This window comes from Onychomys torridus, chromosome 1, assembly GCF_903995425.1.
Source record: "Onychomys torridus chromosome 1, mOncTor1.1, whole genome shotgun sequence".
Lineage (NCBI taxonomy): Eukaryota > Metazoa > Chordata > Mammalia > Rodentia > Cricetidae > Onychomys > Onychomys torridus.
In genome coordinates, this window is record NC_050443.1 from 165,178,158 (window position 1) to 165,198,786 (window position 20,629).

The following is a 20,629-nucleotide window of genomic DNA, read 5'->3' on the forward strand; positions in this document are numbered from 1 at the left end:
ATTGGAGAAACTCAGTAGGTGCAGACCTTCGTCACATGACTTTAAAGGGGACAGGTGGTGCAGAAGTTCGGAGGTATGACAGGATGACCCTCATGCAGACATGGTCCAGTGGTGTCAATTACTGCACTTGTAGGTGCTATTAGATGTAGAGGGTTGTTCTAGTCAGTGGATTACAGGCTGGACCCTTGGAGACAATAATTTACATTCAAATACTGTCTTACTTCTGTGGGGAAGGCCCACTGTGCCCCAAATTGTCTACATCATGTTGTGGGGGGAGACTTGTCCTTTAATACTGTAAATAGTTTCCAGTGCAACTGAAAATTAAGCCTTCAGATCTTCTTGGAATCTTTTGCCCATGTTGAAATTTGTCATGACAAGATACATTGGAGGCCAACCCCTGGCCTAAGGGACTATTGTAACCTTTTTTAAAAAATTGAGATGGGAGTGGCCTTGAACCCTTAATCTTCCTGCCTGTATAGGACTGTATAGGCATCCATCATTGTGCCCAGCTGTTTACATTGTTGACTGACTGGGGTCTTCATGTCCATCTTGGTCTGATGCTATATAGACCAGACAAGCAGAGTGCTGAACCAGTTACTCTGGAGGTGTGGAAGTAGGGCTGAGGACCGTGCCTCCTGGTTATAGCTTAGAGCAATTACAAACCACCTGCCTGGCTTTGGTTCCCAGCGTCATAACAACAAAACCAAACAATAGTGACTTGAGGGTCACAGAAGCTCGAAAAAGCCTGTGCTGACTCCTGGGCCAGTCTGCAGGGAGAGATTTCTGACTGGGAACAAGGAAGAGAGGTGACTTGTCAACCTCTGGCTTTGGGCTTGCTGAATATTAACCAACATTTATTTGGGGGATAGTGTTTATTACTTTAGGATCCCACCCATCGAGAGGTTTTCTTATCTCCATATTGGCAAAAGGAGAATGAAAATCCAGAGGTCTGTGTTCCAGTGTACAGATGAGTGTCGTGTTAGTGGCCCTCTCCCTTGCTCTCTGGCTTAGTGGAGTCCTGCTGCCTGCTCTGCTCTGTGGAGGACCAGGCTCTGACTCCTAGTCACCCTGACCCCTCTGAGCCTGGCCAGGTTCAGGGCAAATTAAGCAAGCTCCAGCTTGGAATGGTATAAATGCAGCAGCCATCGAAGTGATACTTGTTTGTAGGAGCCAGAACCCATCTGGACTGATGGTAAAAATCTTGGGACAGCCGGGGGACACTCCTGCTCCGAACTGCCTTGGCAGGTGGGGAGGCCTGTGTTCCCGGCTTGCCTAGGTTAATGTTGGAAGCCATCTCTGCAGAAAGAGGCCACGTTTCTAGAGGAGTGTGCCTGGTCCTTTGTGACATCGCTGAGGAGAATGTGGTAGAAAAGATAGGACCTAGTGGACAAGGACTGGATCTGTTGACGTTGACTTTGACTTTTCTCTAGGACAGAGCCAAAGACAACAGTCACTTCCTCCAGTGATAGCTCTTAAGTAAGTTTGATCCACCCCCTTTCCTTGAAGAGGTAAATTTTAGTCCATGAAAACAGTAATGTAGTTATTTCAAAAACCTATTTGGTTATATTAAACAAAACAAATGTAAAATTCCTCGTCTTTCAGAAATTTCTTCTCATTTCTTAGCAGACTTCACTGGTCGGTTAGTTCTCCACCCCTGCACTTCCTGCTGTTTGCTGCTGGTCTGTAAGTGGGTTGACACAGCCCTAGATGTTTACACACCTTCGCTGTTACTGCATCCTCTATAGCTGCTGGCTTGGGCCAGAGTTGGAACCCTGGGCCTCACAGGAGGCTTCTGTTGCTGGAAATAGTGATTCAGCCCTTCAAGGCAACTGCTGGGCACGTGGTCCCAGGAAGCTGAGGCAGGAGAATGCGAAGTTGGAAATTAGCCTTGACTGAGTAGTGAGCTGAAGGCCAACCTGGGCTGTATGGCAAGACTCTGTCTCAAAGAAAAGAAATAAAGCCATATTTCTGTGTTTCTTTAATCAGTGTTCTCTTCTGTGATATACATTGCATTGTAGATTAATGTATATATCAGTATATTGAAATGTATTATGTATTGTACTTACAAATATGTAAGAGTAAGAACTATATGTAGCCTTTGCAGTTCTCTGTGTCCATTACAGGGAGCTCTGAGCAGTGAATAAAAGCATATTCGTGAATTAAAAACTAAATCCTGGTCAATGACTTAATTCTAAGTCATTTGTTCAACTATAAGAGAAGAGCATCGCACGGGCCACGTGTGCCTCCTGGAAAGGCTCTTTGCTCTGCAGGAGGCTCGAGTATGGCACACTGGCTTCTTTTCCTAGTAGTGGTACAGCGTCCACTATACTGTGTTCCACCCAAGGCTCTGCTTCCCTCTGGCTTTGTAGTTATTATTGTCTGGCTTTTTTGCTCAACACACATGATTTAGGAGCTCCCACTGAACGGTGACCCAAGGTCTCAATCTCCGTTTCAGATGGTGCCTAACTTCTTAGTGTTTTCAGTCAAGGGTTTGGAAACCCTGGTTACCCGCCGACCACAAATACTCATGACATCTGACCCGAGCGTGGTAGGAAGGTCTGAGATAAGCTGGGGCAGACTCCAGCAGACATGGAATGTGCAGCCACCCTGCCACCTCTGAGTGAGGTTCTGAATTGTTGGGCCAGGCTCAGATTGTCCTGGGTTTCTGTAAACCTGTCATGGCAGGGAAGCCAGGGGCTTATTTCTCACCCATCTGGGAAATGAGCTCTCTAGGCTTTTAACCCCCAGGAGGTTCTCTAGACTTTTAATCCGGGAGATTCTCTGCAGGTGAGGGACCAAGAATGTGGGGTGGAGTGGGGGTTGTGTGTGTGGTGGGGGTGTTGTTCCGAGGGCGTCTTGGCTCCACAGTCCTCAACTCCAGAGCTTTCTGATGGGTTTGGGTTAGAGTAGATGCACTTGTGATACCGACCTCAGTCCTAGGGGGTTCACAGAGCAGGAATCCATAAGCCAATCAGGAAAGAGACCAATAGAGCTCAGTTATGTGGTTTGTCTAGAGCGCCGCTCTAGAACTAGGGGCAGTTTCGGTGCGATGGTGGCACACACAGGCGGGTCTCTTGAGTTCTCTGGTCTACAGAGCGAGTTCTAGGACAGCCAGGGCTGCACAGAAACCCTGTCGCAGAAACAAACAGCAAAATCAAGAACAAAACCCCCGCAAAAGACAAAGCGTGTTTGTGTGTGTGTGTGTGTGTGTGTGTGTGTGTGTGTGTGTGTACCACAAACACCAGTGGACACCCATGACATTTGGCAATGTGAGACCCTGTTGGCTGATTCTGGGCTCAGTGGTGATGGCATGGAGAACACTAGAAACTCCTGACACCAATCTGCTGCTGTTCTGAGGGAGTGGCTGTCATGGGCCTTAGAGAGGAGGGCTCGCTCGCTGTGCAGCTAGGGCTGGCTCTGAACTCACAACCCTCCTGCCTCACTCTCCTCCGTGCTGGGATTGTAGGCCTGTGTCATTGTGCCTGGAATGACTGATGTTGTAAAGGGAAGGCACACTTTTTCCTTGCTTCCTAAGCCTCCTGTGTTTAGGACCTGCTCAAAGACTTGGAATCTTACATCCTGTTGCCCCCTCAGTCAGCGGGGATCATGGCTCATCAAGGACAGATTGTTATTTTCCGCATGTGGGGAGGAGATAATACCAAACCCTTCTAGACCTGAAATCTTACCTTTTACCCTGTGTGATGTGGAAGTCAACCCCCGGCAGGGATAGATCTCAAGTCTTGCCCGATAACCCGAAGCTTACATATCCAGCAGCATTTAGTTTAGTAATAGGCCATATTTCAAGCCATGTCCCTGTTACAGTATCTTAGGTTCATTGTAATCTGACTAATAACAGACCCACCTGCACCCTTTCCTAAGCCATCCAAGGCTAGCTGGGTGGTGGTTAATCCCAGCACTCCAGAGACAGGCAGGTGGATCTGTGTGAGTTTGAGGCCAGCCTGGTCTACAGAGAGAGATCCAGGACAACCAGGGCTACACAGAGAAACCCTGTCTTGAAAAAACAAACCCAAAAAACCCAAGGCTGTCTTCCCTCAAAGCGTAAGGTGTCACACTTTCAAGAGTCCTTGCTTCTTTTAAGTTTTTCAGTCTTGGAGACAGCCTCTGTGTCCCAAAGCCTTTTTTGTAATCTCATATCTATTTTGGAGAGGCCATTTTTAATGTCACTCTTTGTAGGGGTAAACCGTTCCTTGTGAGCTAATGAACTGTCCGCTGCTGAAGCCGGAGGAGATAATCAGCTGGACCCACAGGACCAGCCCGGCAGGACTGAGCAAGCATGGCCACAGGGATGTGGGGGTGGGTGCAAAGACGGTGAGGCTGGAGCTGTGCATGTCTGCGCTCTAGGCTCTCCTGCCTTGTGGGAATGTGGCCTTGGCTTTTCTAGAGTAACAGCTAATCTGGGTATATATATAGACATACACACATAAAGATACACACATACACACAGGGTTTCTCTGTGTAGCTCTGGCTGTCCTGGAACTCGCTCTGGAGACCAGACTGGCCTTGAACTCATAAAGATCCACCTGCCTCTGCCTTCCAAGTGCAAGCAACTTTACGATTTGCTTTTATTTTTATCATTTATATGTGTAAGTCTGTGCATGTGTGTACAAGTGCCTGTGGGGGCCACAAGAAGGCACTGCCTTGGTTCCTGTGAAACCGGGATGATTGTGAGCCACCTGATGCGGGTGCTGGGTATTGAACCCTGGTCCTTCTGGAAGAGCAGCAAGTACTTCCTGCCAAAACATCTCTCTAACCCTCTGCATTTATGGTCTTAGGTGGATATTTCTCACTTTAAAACTCCCAGACTCCCTCCCTTCCTTTCCTTCTCCTTTAAATGAAAAACGGGCTGGGATGGCAGCTCAGTCGGTGAAGTCCACTAGCACCTGTGTAAAAAGCTGGATGGGGGGGCCAAGAGACGGCTCAGCAGTTAAGAGCACTGTTGCTCCTCCAGAAGACCCGGGTTCTATTCTCGGCACCCACAGGGCGGCTCACAACTCTAGTTCAGGGGATCAGACGCCCTCCTCTGACCTCTGCAGGTACCAGGCACTCAGTGTGGTGCACATGCATACATGTAGGCAAAATGATCATATACATAAAGTGAATAGCAACAATTTAAAAAGAAAGAGATAAAGTTACCGGGTGGGCTCAAAAGTAGCGAGTGAGCAGCTGCCCTTCCTGCACCCTGTCCCCACCCTGCGTATTTTAGGCCTCTGTCTCTGTGTGAGCCTTATTACAGGAGTCATGGCCTGTGGCAGAAGAAGCTGGTGAGGTGGGATTTCTGGGGAGCCTTGAGTTGGGCTGCCTTTGTCCAGGGACGGAAGAGTGATCCAGTGATCTTGCAGCCTGGGCTGTAGGGCGGGGGTGGTGCTGGAGAGAACCTTAGGGAGTGGACTTTAAGAAAGCCTCAGTATGCTGCAGCCTCAGATTTTCACTCTGGGATTTTCCTATAGGGTCAGGTGACTCTTTGTGAGGTTGTTGTCCAGGTTCCTAATAGCAACACAGGAAATGGATTTTAATCTCTCTGCTTGCTGCTCTGTTTGGGGGCTGTTTAATGATGTGGCTTCAGCAATAGCAGTATGGGCCAGGTGGGAGTGTACCTAATGAATGTGTCACTTATTTTTCAAATGCGTGTTTATGATTTATTGTGTTTTTTATGGAATGGGACAAAGGGTAAATGATTTAATGTGCCTGCTTCTAAGTTGGTGCTCTTGTGGGTAACTATTGAGCATGTTTGGGATTCTAGAAAAAACATTAGTCCTTAACTGTTATGGAAAGCATGGACTGTTTTTTGTTTTTTTTGGGGGGGGGGTAGTTGAGACAGAGTGTCTCAGTGTAGTCCTGGCTGTCTTGGAACTTGCTCTGTAGACCAGGCTGGCCTCGAATTCACAGCATGGACTGTTTATGGTACACTTATTATACATCCAAGGCAGCGGGTCTCAAACTTGAATATATATGACATTCACAACTCAGGGAGTGGTTTTTTTTTGTTTTTTTGGTTTTTTTTGAGACAGGGTTTCTCTGTAGCTTTGGAGCCTTTCCTGGAACTCACTCTGTAGCCGAGGCTGACCTCGTACTCACAGAGATCTACCTGGCTCTGCCTCCCGAGTGCTGGGATTGAAGGCGTGCGCCACCACCACCTGGCTATCCCAGGGAATGTTTTTACTTACTTTTTAAAAGTTTATTTATTTTTTAATTTTGTGTGTATATGTGTTCTGCCTGCATGTATGTTTGAGCATCACATACATGCCTGGTACCCACTGAGGTCAGACAGATAGTTGTAAGCTGTTATGTGGGTGCTGGGAGTCAAACCTGGGACCTCTTCAAGAGCAACAAGTGCTTTTAACAGTTGAGCCATCTGTCCAGCCCCTTATTTGCTGGAGACCTGCTCCCGTGGGGTTCAGGTCCCAAAGAGGAGGTGTGGAGTCTAGGGTGGGGGTGTGCAGGTGACTGACCGGGTCTGAGTGTGACTGGGCATGGCTGCTCATTTATTGAAGAAAGGCTACACCTTTTATACTCTCTGATTGTACAATAGTCTAGCCACAGGCAAGCTTGAAAGCAGATTGACTCAATGACTTAGGTACAAAAGCGGCTATTAACTTCATTACAGCATTTTTCCTGAGGCAAAAGCTCAGAAGTTCAGCAAGTATCTAAATGCCTATTGCTCTCAAAGGGTCACACCTCTCTGGAATCTGAACCTGCTGGAGCTGGACTCCAGCACTTATTTTTCATTTTAAAGTGTGTGTGTGTGTGTGTGTGTGTGTGTGTGTGTGTGTGTGTGTGTTTTAAGGTAGTTTCATGTAGCCCAGGCTGGCCTCAGACTTGCTATGTAGCTATGCCTGTTTCAGGGAATGTTTTGGAAAGAATTTTCAGCCAGGCGGTGGTGGCGCACGCCTTTAATCCCAGCACTCAGGAGGCAGAACCAGGCAGATCTCTCTGAGTTTGAGGCCAGCCTGGTCTACAAAGTGAGTTCTAGGAGAGCCAGGCTACATAGATGAGGGAAGAAAAGAGGAGAATTTTTAGTCACTGATCCCAGAGGTTCTCCTCTACATTAAGAAATACCCGAGGGGGAACTTGAGAGATCTCCAGCACCGACATAAAGGGCAGCAGGTATCTCTTACCTCAGCGCATCCTCTCGTGCGTCACTGGCTCCAGGCTTTGGCTTACCTGTTAGTGGACTTTGTATCTAGGGAGTGGGGACAGAGCCAGAGCCCTTAAGGAGTAAAGCACAGGTCAGACCTGAGCTGTGAGATGATTGAGTCTTATCAGATGGGTCTGCTGCCTCTGTTAGGGGAACTTTCCCATTTAGCTCAGGCTGTTTGTTCTTTTGGGAACATGCTGAATTCCACCAAACAGCTTAAAGATCCATCCCCTATTCTCCAGTGCACGTACAAGGCTGAATCTTGGTTAACATCTTGTAGTGGCTTGCTCTATCAGAAAGGATGAAATTTACCTTTTGCTAGCAAAGCTTAAAAAAATAATTTCCAGGGGGTTGGAGAGTTGGCTGAGGGGTTAAGAGCACTGGTTGCTCTTGCAGAGGACCTGAGTTCGATTCCCTGTACCCACATGATGGCTAACAACCACCTGTAACACCAATCACAGGGGGAGCTAATGCCTTCTAGCTTCCAAGGATGCTGCATGCCTGTGGTTCACAGACATACATGCAGGCAAGCAACCACATACATAAAATTTAAAAAAAAATTCTAGGCACGCTATATATTGTGGAGGATACAAAATTAGTATATGACAGTGTCCCTATGGAAGAAAGGCAGATCAGGCTAATATGTAAGAATCAGCAGGTCAGGAACCCCACTCTGTTATTCTTTGTACCATATTCAGAGTGTCCCCTTGAGCAGATTGTCACACTTCCATTAGTGTTCGAGTAGCCTTAAATTTGCATCCCTTAATATTAGGGATGATAATTTGGTCTTAACTTTCTGGTTGTTAAAAATACAGGTAGCTGGGTATGGTGGCACACACCTTTAATCCCAGCACTTGGGAGGCAGAGGCAGGCGGATCTCTGTGAGTTCGAGGCTAGCCTGGGCTACAGAGTGAGTTTCAGGAAAGGCACAAAGCTACACAGAGAAACCCTGTCTCAAAAACAAAAACAAAAACAAAAACAAAAAACAAAACAAAACAAAAGAAAAAAAAATACAGGTAGCTGGGCATGGTGGAGCATGTCTTTAATCCCAACAATTTAGAGGAAGAGGCAAGTGGGTTTCTGTGAGTGCAAGGCCAGCCTGGTCTACATGATGAGTTCTAGGACTACAGAGAGAGACTGTCTCCATCCACCCCCTCCTTCCAAAAAACACATTAGGTAAATCCGTATAGCTTTAGAGAATAATTTTCCTAACCACCTATGGACCTTTTTCTGAGGGCCTAAGGAGCTGGCCCTGAAGGTCCTGCATTTTCAGGATGTGGCCCTGTCTTGTCTCCCATCTGTCTTGGGGAAGCTGGTCTCCTTTGGTTTCAGTACCCGAATCAGGAGGCCTCTGCCCAGTGGATGTGCAGTGCCAGAGTTGGTCTGTTTTCCAGAGAGCCATTCAAGGTTCAAGGATGGAAGAAAAAAATCATTTTATTGTTTACCATGCAGTTGGAAAGTAAATGTGAGAATTTGAAAACTATTGTTCAATCTGTTAAAATCTCCATAACCTAAGGGAGAGAACTTGCTGAAACAGCTCCGGGCGAAGGGTTGTGCAAAGCGCGGGAACTGTCATCGATGAGTTCTCCTTGAGACCTGCCGCACCCATCCACACCAGCTCTCTCTTCTGACATTGAGAACACCCAGTGTGGTGTATGCGCTTTACATCCCCTGCCTAGAGCAGCGTTCCTGAACATCTGCTGCAGCCAGTGTCTCCTATCCCATGCGCTTCCCCAATTCTACCTAAATCTCTGTCCTTTTTCTGTTACAGTATCCCTGTAAAGCTTGTTACTCTTTAAATTCTAATTTTAAGGGTTGGGGATTTAGCTCAGTGGTAGAGCGCTTGCTAGAGGCCCTGGGTTTGATCCTCAGCTCTGGCAAAAAAAAATAAATAAATAAATAAAATAAAATTCTAATTTCATTTGATAATGAGAATGTAAAATCTTTGTTGCTCTGTAGTTTCATAAAATGTACACATATATAGTGTACATATATATTCATCACCACCTACCCCAAAATTGCGCATTTTAACTCTTCTGGAAATTGTCTCCAGTTACCTCTGAATACAGCCATGCTTCCACTCTCAGCTTTTCTTCATGAGCATTTTGTTATTTTCCCTTTCCATGCTTTTTCTTAATTGAGAAAAGCATACTTTGCTGGGTAATTTTCTCAGATCTGCTCCCTGGTTTATTAATTCTCTTTCTTTTTCTTTTTCTTTTCTTTCTTTTTTTTTTTTTAAGGTTTATTTATTGCCAGGCAGTGGTGGCGCACGCCTTTAATCCCAGCACTGGGGAGGCAGAGGCAGGCGGATCTCTGTGAGTTCGAGGCCAGCCTGGGCTACAGAGTGAGTTCCAGGAAAGGCACAAAGCTACACAGAGAAACCCTGTCTCAAGAAGAAAAAAGGTGTGCACCACCACTGTCTGGCCTCCCTCTTGATCTCTTTTCCCCTGAAGACCCGGAGTGCTTTATGACTTTGTACATCATGACTTTGTATGTCATACTTGCTCAGGGGCTGTCCTGATTTCTGTGTCATAGATTTGTGCTGCTGAAACAAGTATCAGCCACCAGCTCTCCTTTGAAATAGTCTCCTCGGGGTATATTCTCTCTTTTGGGCTTTGGTTATTTGAAACCTCATCTTTGATGTGTGTGTGTGTTCATGTGCAGGTGCACAAAAGTACAAGGGTGTGCAGGCGTGTGTGTGTGTGTGTGTGTGTGTGTGTGTGTGTGTGTGTGTGTGTGTGTGGAGGCCAGAGGACAATCTTGGACAGTCTTTGAAAGGTGCCATCCTCCCCTCCCTTTTAAGGTAGTCTCTGGCCTAGGACTCCCCAGTGGCTAGGCTGCAGAGCCACTGAGCCCCAGGGATCCACTTGTCTCTGGTTCCCCAGCACTGGGATTATAAGCGTTTTCCTCTTGTGCCTGGTGGGTGTGCAGATTGCACTCAGGTTCTCATTCTTGCAAGGTACTTTTCCTGCTCAGCTAGCTCCTTACACTCCTTCCTTCCTTCCCTGTTTCCCTCCTCCCTCTTTCTTTCCTCTTTCCTTCCCTCCCTTTCATTTTTTCCTTCTGTCTTTTCCCTAGATAGGGTCTTGCCCTGTACCTCAGGCTAGTTTTGAACTCATGGTGATTCTCCTGCCTCAGCTTCCTGAGTTCTGGGATTAGAGGTGTAAGTGACCACACATGGCTGAAACTTCCTGTGTCTTATTTGAGCACTCTGTTACCATAAGTTGTTTCTCCTTCCAGCTGGTCTTACCCTATTATTTGTTGGATTTTCCAAGTCTTGTTTATGATGGATCGTGTTTTTATATGTTGTGTATTTTACCTGTAAACCCATCTTCAGTAGAGCTTTATTTATGAGATTCCTTACCATGTGTCTTAGTCAGGCTTTCTGCAGCATCATGACCAAAAGCACCTTGGGGAGGAAAGGGTTTATTTCCGCTCACAGCTCCACATCACAATCCATCACAGAAGGAAGTTAGGGCAGGAATCCTGAGACAGGAATTGATGATGCAGAAGCAGTGGAGGGTGCTGCTTACTGGCTTGCTCCCGTGGCTTGCTCACCCTGCTTTCCTATAGCATTCAGGACACCCAGCCCAGGGGTGGCAGTGCTCACAGTGAGTTGGACGCATTAGTCAGCAATTAGGATGATGTACTGCAGTCTTGCACACAGACCAATCTGGTGGCAACATTTTCTGGACTTGACTTCCAGAATGACTCTAGCTTATATCAAGTTGACAAAACTAGCCAGCAGCACTGACCCCTGGTCACCTTGACACACACACACACACACACACACACACACACACACACACACTCACACACACTCACACACATCACTGCTCTACTAGAACCTTTATTTCTCATTTGTCCCCAAGATGACATGTTAGCGTCACAATATAAAACACTGCTTCTGAGTGAGACTTCTTTGGGGTTTTATATTTCTTCTGCAAGATAGCTGGTGCTAGCCTGGGAACTCTCCCTTGCAACCCATCAGACGTTAGTTCTCTCTTTCTACCTTGTAGATCCTGGGGATTAACTCAGGTTGTCAGGCTTGGCAGCAAGCACCTTCATCCACTAAGCCATCTGGCCAGCCTAAGGACACTTCTTTTCCCCAGAGACAGGGTTTCACTATGTAGCCAGTCTCCTGACTCTCCTTTCTTTTCCTGACTGCTGGGATTAGGCAAACACCACCATGCTTGACTCTGAAACCATTTTTTATTACATTTTTAGTTTGAAGAATTTTTTAGGCAAGGCAAGTTAGTTTGAGGGAAAGCCCCATGATCATGGATTTTTAGAGGAAACTTCCCCCTGTAATGGCTCTTTCATTTTTTCTGGTCTGTATTTCCCCTTTGAGGGTCCCATCTTTTGTGATTTGTTTGTTTTAAAGATTTATTTATTATGTATACAGTGTTCTGTCTGCATGTGTCCCTACATGCCAGAAGAGGGCGCCAGATCTCATTATAGATGGTTGTGAGCCACCATGTGGTTGCTGGGAATTGAACTCAGGACCTTTGGAAGAGCAGCCAGTGCTCGTAACCGCTGAGCCATCTCTCCAGCCCTGTTTGTTTTGTTTTAGACAGGGTCTTCCTTGTAGCCTTGCCTATCCTGGAACTTGCTATGTAGACCATACTGGTCTTGAACACCCAGAGCTTCACCTGCTTGTGCCTCCTGAGTTCTGGGATTAAAGGAGTCTACCACCATGCTCAGTGGGTCTCATCTTTGTATGTTGGGTCTCAGTTCCATCTCCCTGTTTCAGAGTGACCCCAAATCATCAAATAACCCACTTGGCAGGGCAACCGGAAAGGTCTGGCCTCATTTCTGAGTGTGATTTCTACTTTCCCTCTGTAATTTTCGGTTCCTGGAGCTCTTCCTTGCAGGCTCATATCTAATTAAAACACTGTTGTTAGTACTTAGCCAGTAGTTCATAGCAGAACTTTTGCCTGCCTGTCCTGCTCGTACCTCACCCCACACATCGCCTGCCGTAGGATTAATGTAAAGAGCATCCGGTGCATAGCTAAGTGATTTTAGGGGGTGGGGGAGGCTGAACATTTCCACTGAAGCTGGTTCTCTCTGCATGGAGAGCCAGAAGTGGGCACTCCGGTGTCATTCAAGCAGACGGCCAAGAGCGCTGGTGTCCTGTACACTTGAACGTCCAGTAAAGGACTTTGATTTCCTGTTTTCACTCTTAACCTTTAAAATCTCAGTGTTTCCCTAAGGATGTGAAGATGACGTTGGCGTCAGCCAGTTGCTCCCAGGGTTTTCCAGCCCCATAAATTGGCAAATTAAAACCATGCCTGAAGAACCATTACTGCCCAGTGTCTCTTTCTATGCTGGCACTGAGAAAGTTCTCATGTTGATTAAATTGACCTTTACAGTGGTGCAGCTAAGAATAGCAGCTACAAGATGTGGAAACTGTTAAGGACATCATTAGTTCCACAGTTTATGCTACCACTAAAGAAATGAGATAATTTCTTGCTTATGTGCAAAAGACACACTGTTCAGCCTTTTCCCATTGTAAGAATGTTCTCACCAGTCTCTGTGTTGGCCTTGATTGATTCTTCTTTGTGCTACTCTGTTTTGTTTGGTGTCTCTTAGAGCTGATCACAGTGTGTGTTGCCAGGGCTGTACACATGGCCCTAGAACAGAGATTGCTAATTCACTGCTGCCATTCTTAAGGTGAAGGCCTCAGTGTAACAGCACTTTCTAAAAATTGTGTATGGGTGTTAGGCCTACATGCATGTCTGTGCACCATGTGTGTGCAGTGCCTATTGAGGCCAGAAGGGGGCGTTGGATCTCCTGGCACTGGAATTACAGATGGCTGTGAGCCACTATGTGGATGCTAGAAATTGAACCCCTGTCCTCTGGAAGAGCAGCCAGTAACTCTTAACCTCAGAGCCATCTCTCCAGCCCCAAGAGCACTTAGGTTTTGCAGTTCCTTTTTGATATGTTCTATGTTTTCTTACCTTGGTTTTCCTTTTCTTTCCTATATGGACTTTTAGATGCCTTTCTAGGAGAGGGTGACCTCAGATTCTTTCTGTGTGTGTGTGTGTGTGTGTGTGTGTGTGTGTCTGTGTCTGTGTCTGTGTCTGTGTCTGTGTCTGTGTCTGTCTGTCTGTCTGTCTGTCTGTCTTCTCTCTCTTTGATATTTTATTTTTATATGTATGGACTTTGCCTGAATGTATGTCTGTGCACCATGTGCCTACAGTACCCGAGGAGGTTGAAGGTAACTTTTAAAATGCCAGTCTGGCCTGTCTTCCCTCTGCATTGTTGGGCTTTGGCTCACCTAACCTCCCTACTTCTGTTATCTCCTAGCCAAAGAAGTTTGCTGATAGCATTTTTGTTCTGGAACATTCTTCTCATGCCTTTCCTGTAGCTTTCCACACACTTTCTAATCATCCTCTTCGTCCCGAGTGAAGCTCACCTTCTTCCCAGAAGCCGGCTAGACTGTCTTGGTTTGGCCTTCCCTTCTGTACGCGGCACTGATGCTGCACAGATGTGAATATTCATAGCCTTTTATTAGACTACGTGCTAGGGGAGAGCTTGGCTCAGCTGCCCACGTGCTTCCCACCCAGGTCAAGACTGTCAGTAAATGCTACAGAAAGGAACAGGGCCTTGCACATGCTGCAGAAAGGAATGGGACCTTGCACGTGCTGCAGAAAGGAACGGGGGCCTTGCATGTGCTGCAGAAAGGAACAGGGCCTTGCATGTGCTGCAGAAAGGAACGGGGGCCTTGTATGTGCTGCAGAAAGGAACTGGGGCCTTTCATGTGCTGCAGAAAGGAACAGGGCCTTGCATGCATTCCATCCCTCACTGGGGTGAACTTCTCTTGCTCTGCTCCCTAATGTGCCAGAGTGTGGCATGTTGCGCTCAGAAGGGAGGAGCCCCAGCATGTAGCCCCTCCCACTGCTTGGTGTAGATGAGGTACACTGTTGACAAGTAGAAGTCTACAGTAGCTGGGCCGTTATCATGTCCGCCAAAGGTGAGTCCTTCATACTTGTCTGGCTTGAGAGTTTCATTGAAGCAGTTAAGAACGGAAAAGTAGCGGAAGTAGCTTACACAGGGAAGCCTAATGGTGAAAAGCTCAGGGTTGGAGCCGCAGGAACTTGACTGGCTCACTTCCTTACTTTGTGGCTTTGGGCCCTCCATTCCCTGTCTCTGCTCACTTCAGAGTTCCTCAGTAAGGACCGGGTGGAAAGCTTTAGAACAGCGTTTGCCACAGCAGTTACGATTCCCCTCAGCCTGCCCTGCCTTATGGAGAGAGAGCACGTGGCCATCGGCTCATAGTAGCATGTGATGTCCTGGGACTGAGGGACTGAGGAGAGCAAGGTTCCGACCCTCAAGAAAACCACAGTCCATTTTCCAGTTTACTCTCTGGAAAAGGGAATGACAGAGAGGTTTACCATTCAGGCCTGGGCCTGTGCAGCACGGGTGTGCTTGATGAGGCCTGGGAGAAAAGCGTGGAGCGTCATGGAGGGTGCTGGGGATTTTTCATGTTAGACCTTCCCCTTGTGTGCTCTCGAGTTTCTCTTGTCTGTGAAGCGCCCCACAGCAGGCTGTCCTGTTTTAACTAATGCCAAAGGAGGAGAAAGTGCTGTTTGGCTGGTCGGCCATGCCTCGCGGTAATCATGGCTCACAGAATAATGCTGATAGTAGCAACATGGGAAAACCAACTTTCCAAGGCTGCACAGTAAATAAACCTCGTGCAGGAATGGGGCTTTGGACGCAGACCCAACTCACTTTTAACTACTTGAGCCCTGTGGGCGCTGAGCCACGAGCGGTCTTTGAACCCCTCTCAGTGGTGATCTCCGGCCGGGCTGCTGCTTGGGGAGGGTAGAGCACCGGGCAGCGCTTCACACCATTCTTGGAGGCTGTTGGCTGGAGTGAGGGGAGCCATGGATTTTATGAGCTCTTATATTGGCTTGTGGATGTTCTGCTGGAGGTAGGACGAGGCAGTGGGTCTGAAGGAAACAGATAGAGCCCACACTTAGAATGTACAAGACCTCAAGTTTCATCCCCAGCACCCAAACCAACCAAGCAAAAAGCCTGAAGATGGAAAATGTTATGGATCGTGTTAACTGGCCCTAGGGCAATCAAGTCACTTGCCTGGAGTCTTGTTCCTCTGAAGTGGCAGGACTGAGGTGGAATCGGAATCTGCCAGGTTTCTTTCCTACCACAGGTCTGGCTGGAGGAGCGCACGCCTCATGCCAGCAATCCTTCTCACGTCTTCCTCTGAGCCCACTCCCTGTCTCCATCACTGCCTGCCCCCGTTCCTTTCCCATGCTGCAGAGGTCAATTCCCAAGAACAGGACTAGTGCAGACTGCAGGGGTCCTGCCTTTGGGGATGAAGAGGGGGGCATGGGTTGAGGGGTGCCAGGACAGCTAGCTCTGCACTGGAGCCAAGCAGCAAGGCAGAGTGGGGTCCTGTTTATAACAGGAGCGTGGAAGAGCCAAGAGCAGTGCTGACACCAGTGGGTCATAGGATATTACTTGTTTAGATTTCAAGTGTGTTTCTTGCACAGGTCATGTAGGACCAGTTGGCCGCCTTTGCCTCATCTGGTGGATTTTCCCCAGGCAGAAGGATCGCTGAATTTATTTGCTGGGGTAGAGGAAGCATGGCCCGTTTTCAAAGTACACGACTGCTTTGAACTTGCTTTTTGCAAACTAGTGCCAAAAGAATGGCATTGGCTTGGTGAGCTTGGAGAGACTGGATATCCTTAGGGAAGGAGTGGTTTGCTCTGAAGCCAGCGTGGCTGGGTTCTGGGGACGTAGCAAGCACAGCTCTGCTGTCTCCACAAGCACCCTGCCTCTGAGGGAACCTGCACTTGGACAGTGTGCTGCTTTCGCTGGGCTCAGGAACTCGAGAATAAGGAGCTCCGCAATACTGGGAGACTCGGTGTCAGCGTTTACTGCCCTTTCGCCTGTCTCCTGAGCTGGTTTATCCCGGGTGTAAGAGTTCTTTCTTAGAACTAATTTTATTCTTCATTACTGTGTGTGTGAGTATGCACATGTCCCGGCACACATACAGAGGCCAACTTACGGGAGTCGGTGCTCTCCTTCCATTGTGGGCTTCAGGGGATCAAACTTAGGTCGTCAGGTTTGTTCGACATTTACCCACTGACTCAGTTTACCCATTGAGTCACCTTGCTGGCCTGGATAGGAGACTTTAAAGAGTCGTGGAAGCCCTGAGGGTGTGTGGTAAAATGTGCACTGAGGAGAGGTCTGGTACACAGTTCTGCCCTTTCTCCTGTCTCTCTGTAGCTGGAGGTCCTTCCGATAACTACCTGGCCTCTAGATGCTCACGGGGTCTTTGTGTAAGCTTGAAACCAGCGTAGTAAGGCGAGAGGCGACCGTGTGACTTGAGTATCCCCTGGCAGCCGTCTGCAGGGATGTGCCAGTGGGCAGGGCAGTAGATGCGATAGGACATTTGGGTTGGGTTTCTTTGCTCCTGGCAGGGTTTTCCTTCGTAACTCTGAGCTTGTTAGAGATAGGAACAATGTTTCCTTTATCTCTGTGCTGTTTACCCAAGATGGTGCTTGGCACAAACTGATTATAGTGAATGAAACACTGGAAGCCAAATATGGCAGGTGACGTGTGTATAAGTTTCATCATACATGTATGAAGTTGCTCAAAATATTTATTAGCTGAGGTTAAGGTTGGTTAGTATGTTATTTCGTTTGTGTGAATGTGTGTTTGTGCGTGTGCGCACGTGTGTGTGTGTGTGTGTGTGTGTGTGTGTGTGTGTGTGTGTGTGTGATATGTGTGTACCAGTTAGTGTGTCTGTGCACATGTGTGCATGTGAAGGCCAGAGGCTGACATTAAGTATCTTTCTCAGTTGCGCTTCATTTTTTTAATATATGATTTATTTAATGTTCACTGGTGTTTTGCCTGCATGTATGTCTGTGTGAGGGTGTTAGAAGCCCTGGAACTGGAGTTAACAGACAGGTGTGAGCTGCCATGTGGATGCTGGGAATTGAATCCTCTAGAAGAACAAGCCAGTGCTCTTAACCACTGAGCCATCCCTCCAGCCCCTCCACTTCATGTTTTGAGATGAGCTCTCCCTGAACCTGGAGTTCACTGTACAGCTAGGCTGGCTAGTTGGCAGGGTTCTTCTCGTCTCCATCAGGTCCTGTGTTTGTGAGTTGCTCCTCCCTCTTACCCCCCTACCCCTTACCATGTGTCTGGAATTACAGATGTGCACCACCATGCCCACATTTGTATGCTGGAAATCCAAATTTAGTTCCTAATGCTTACGCAGCAAGCACATTGCCAACGAGCTTTCTCTGGCCTCTCTCTGACACGGACCCTTACCCTGTGTCCTAGGCTGGCTTGGACCCCACTCACCCTGAAGCCCAGGTTGGTCTTGAGCTCAAAGCAGTCCTCCTGCCTCAGCCTCCAGAATTTTAGGCTTACCCATGTAGCTGCCATGCCTGCTTGGTATTTCGGATCTTTAGTGGGAAATATAGTTTAAGAATGTTCATCCCATCCTCATCCACCAGTGTTACGAATAGAATTTGGCAAAGTGCTACGGGGTTACCCAGCAGTACCCTTTGTATAGCTGCCCTGACGAGGGACATCATGAGTCCTGGACCAAGTCAAGACTTTCAAGAGATCATTCAGTAAGTAAAAGTACTCTAGTACATCGAACTTGGACTTGGCCACCCGTGTAGGTCACCTTTTCCCAAGAGTGAAGACTCGGAGGAGAAAGTCTTGTGGTTTTGCTTATCTGTTTATTCAGGGTTTTGTTTTTGTGTTCATTTGTGGCAGGGTCATGTGTAGCCCAGGGTGATCTTAACTTCTGATCTTCCTACCCCCGCCCCTAAGTTCTGGGATGGCAGTTGTGCACCATCATGTTGTTTTAACATCAGTACAGTGGCTGCGTCTTAATCTGCCGCTATTTCAGCCAGCAATTTCGACTCTGCAGGTAGCGGTCTGCTTCTCTGGCAGCGACCCGGCTACTCAGGCTGGCGGGAATTCTGTTCCCGTAGGTACTGGCTCAGTCACTGCCGCTAAATAAGACTCAAGATTCTAAGGCTGGGGTGAAAACCTGTGAGCTCAGAGAGGCTGAGTAGCAACTAGCTAACCTCTCCATGCTGGCATCTTCAAAAGAGAGCATCCTTCCACTCCGCCAAACAACAACAAAAAAGCCATGCCACTCTAGACCTTCCCCTACAACTGTGGTGCATCTCTGTCTCTTCCAGATGCCCTCTGGATGCTCTGTGATTACTTTCTGTCAACGAGTTGCTAATGCAGCCTCTGACCCAAGGTTAATTTTATTTAATTAATGCAAATGCAGACTTGGGGTTCACAGTGTGATGGGTTTGACACATGGTTTCGTGCATCCTAGGCAAGTCTTCTGCCAGCTGAGCTATGTTCCCAACCCGTGTTTTGCTTTCCAGCCATCTTTTCAGTCTTACTGTTAACAGTCCGGGAGGGACGTTGGAAGGGAGATTGGAATGACTGACTAGATGGTAATTCTAGAGTCCTGTTTGCATTCAATATTCCGGAAAGTTTTACAGAAAGTGATTTCATTACTGTTCACCACAGGAGGGTTGTCGCCTTCCTAGCAACTGAGTTTGACACTAAACATGAACGATTTCTCTTTGGACAGAGATAGAGTACGCACCCTCCCTGCCTCCCATCCCTCACCCCCGTCCTGTCTGAGGGGAGCCTCGCTGTTTACCATGTGGCTATGTGTTACGAACCTTTCCTAATAAATAAACCCTTGTTTTTCTAAACTCTGCTATGGTTGGGTGGTTCTTTTTATCTTGCTTCCTTAAAGGGATAAACGCCGGTACTGTATGGGGACAGACAGACAGATGTCCAGGTGGAGGAGGTGGGTGAGAAGGCAGTGGGTACACGCCGCGGTGTAATATGCTCCATTGTTTCTTGATTCTGTAGGATAAGGAAGCCTGTGTGGGTACCAACAATCAGAGCTACACCTGTGACACGGGACACTGCTGTGGACAGTCTCAATGCTGCAGCTACTACTATGAAGTCTGGTGTAAGTCCTTGCCCAGGGGGTTCTTGGCATCCCAGGGTCCCGGTTACTGCCTCTGCTCCTTGGGAAACGGCAGGCTGGCCAGCCTTTTCTGATTCTCTTGGGGACAGTGTTGGTGAGTAGAATCTGGTTCCGGGTTACGGAAGTGATTCCTTTCTAGAGGAGGAGGGCTTGGGTACCCTCTTGGGCACCACCGTGGGCTGATGACAGGGATGCAGTCTGCCTCTGTGGAGGTCAAGGTTGTTAAACAGTGCTTCTGCTGAACACACTTTGTACCCTGATCTCTTTAGAACTCAGATGAGACGGTGTTGGCTGCCAGATGGAGTGGGAGGATGGGAGTCCCGAGGGCAGAGCCGTCTCAGGTGACCGACACTGTCGCGGTTCCCACAGCTGTTTCTCAAAAGAAGCAACTGTGGACTCTTTGCCCAGGCTATTCTGATCCCTCATTGTGCTCGCTATGAAATCAGATGTCGAACGGCTTGTCAAACCTGCCCCCGATCTACTGTCATTGATGGGCCTTTCTCTCTGCTCACCCTCTCCTTCCAGTCAGTGATCGGGGAGGAAAACAGCTAAGACCGGTATTTGATCTGGCAAGGAAATCAGACTCCTGGCTGGGAAGTCTCTCTCCCTATGAAGTGCAGTGGTCTTTGAAAGCCAGCATGGGTGGGTCCTTTAAATAGGATCTCTTCCCCACCCTCACCCTTCCCTTTCCAGGGCTGAAGCCACCCTATCTACAGGAGTTCAGTGCAGGAAAGGACAGGGCTTCGAGATCCCCACCAAGCCTCATGTATCTAAGCCACAGGAGGGCACGGAGTTGCTATTTTAGAAGGGTGAGGCTGGGAAACTGACTAGGGAACACCAAGGGCCAAGCAGGTGGACTCGCTGTGTTTAAATGTCTTAAAATGCAGATAACCACAGGGTTCAGATTCTCCCTCCCACCCCTTGTCAAAACAAAAGGCCAAGTTGGGCTGCCAAAAAGCACAGAGCTCCAGTTTGTTTTTCTGGGGCCCGGGCCCAGCCGGCACCACTAGGGAAAGAAGTGGAGTAGCGAGGGCCCCGTCTCAGATTGACAGAGCCTCCTGGGCGGTGGGGGAGAACAGACGCTGTCACCACTCAAATTGGGTCACCAGAGCCAGGGCCAAGAGGTGGGCCAGGGGCAAGGACTGGGAGAAGCAAATGGCAGGACGACTGTCTGGGAGAGGCCCTCTGTCTCATTACCTTCCAGTTCCAGTCAGCTGGGGTGGGGGCAACAGAGAGGAGCCTCCCTCCTACAAGGCTTCCTAACTTTGTGGGGACGGAGACCACAGACTGAGACATTTCGGTCTGTGTCCAGCGGTGGCTTCTTGGGCAGGAGATGCCCACTGCATATTTTTTTGTTCCTGTCAGGAAATCCTGAGGTCTTCCTCCTTACTCAGGGCCTAACCTTTTCAAGAAGTATATAGGAGGGGGCTTGAGGGTTGGAATCAGCTATGAAGTTC

General features: G+C 48.1%; 2 protein-coding genes across 4 annotated transcripts in view; both read left to right on the plus strand.

Annotated features, from left to right (window-relative positions):
* The window catches only part of Sfxn2 (sideroflexin 2), a 71,332-nt gene extending 52,258 nt beyond the window's left edge, over positions 1 to 19,074 (plus strand). Inside the window, exon 13 of one of the 2 annotated variants that reach the window (XR_004943476.1) lies at positions 19,052 to 19,074. The gene's annotated coding sequence lies outside the window, so the exon portion shown is untranslated. Of the gene's footprint in view, positions 1 to 1,626; positions 1,864 to 19,051 lie in introns of those variants that run through there. The other variant, XR_004943475.1, reaches the window with a different exon arrangement.
* The window catches only part of Wbp1l (WW domain binding protein 1 like), a 66,234-nt gene that overhangs the window by 31,111 nt on the left and 14,494 nt on the right, over positions 1 to 20,629 (plus strand). For both annotated transcript variants that reach the window (XM_036171552.1, XM_036171559.1), the window contains exon 2: positions 19,052 to 19,154. In XM_036171552.1, the coding sequence (XP_036027445.1) occupies positions 19,052 to 19,154 (103 nt within the window). The remainder of the gene's footprint in view (positions 1 to 19,051; positions 19,155 to 20,629) is intronic.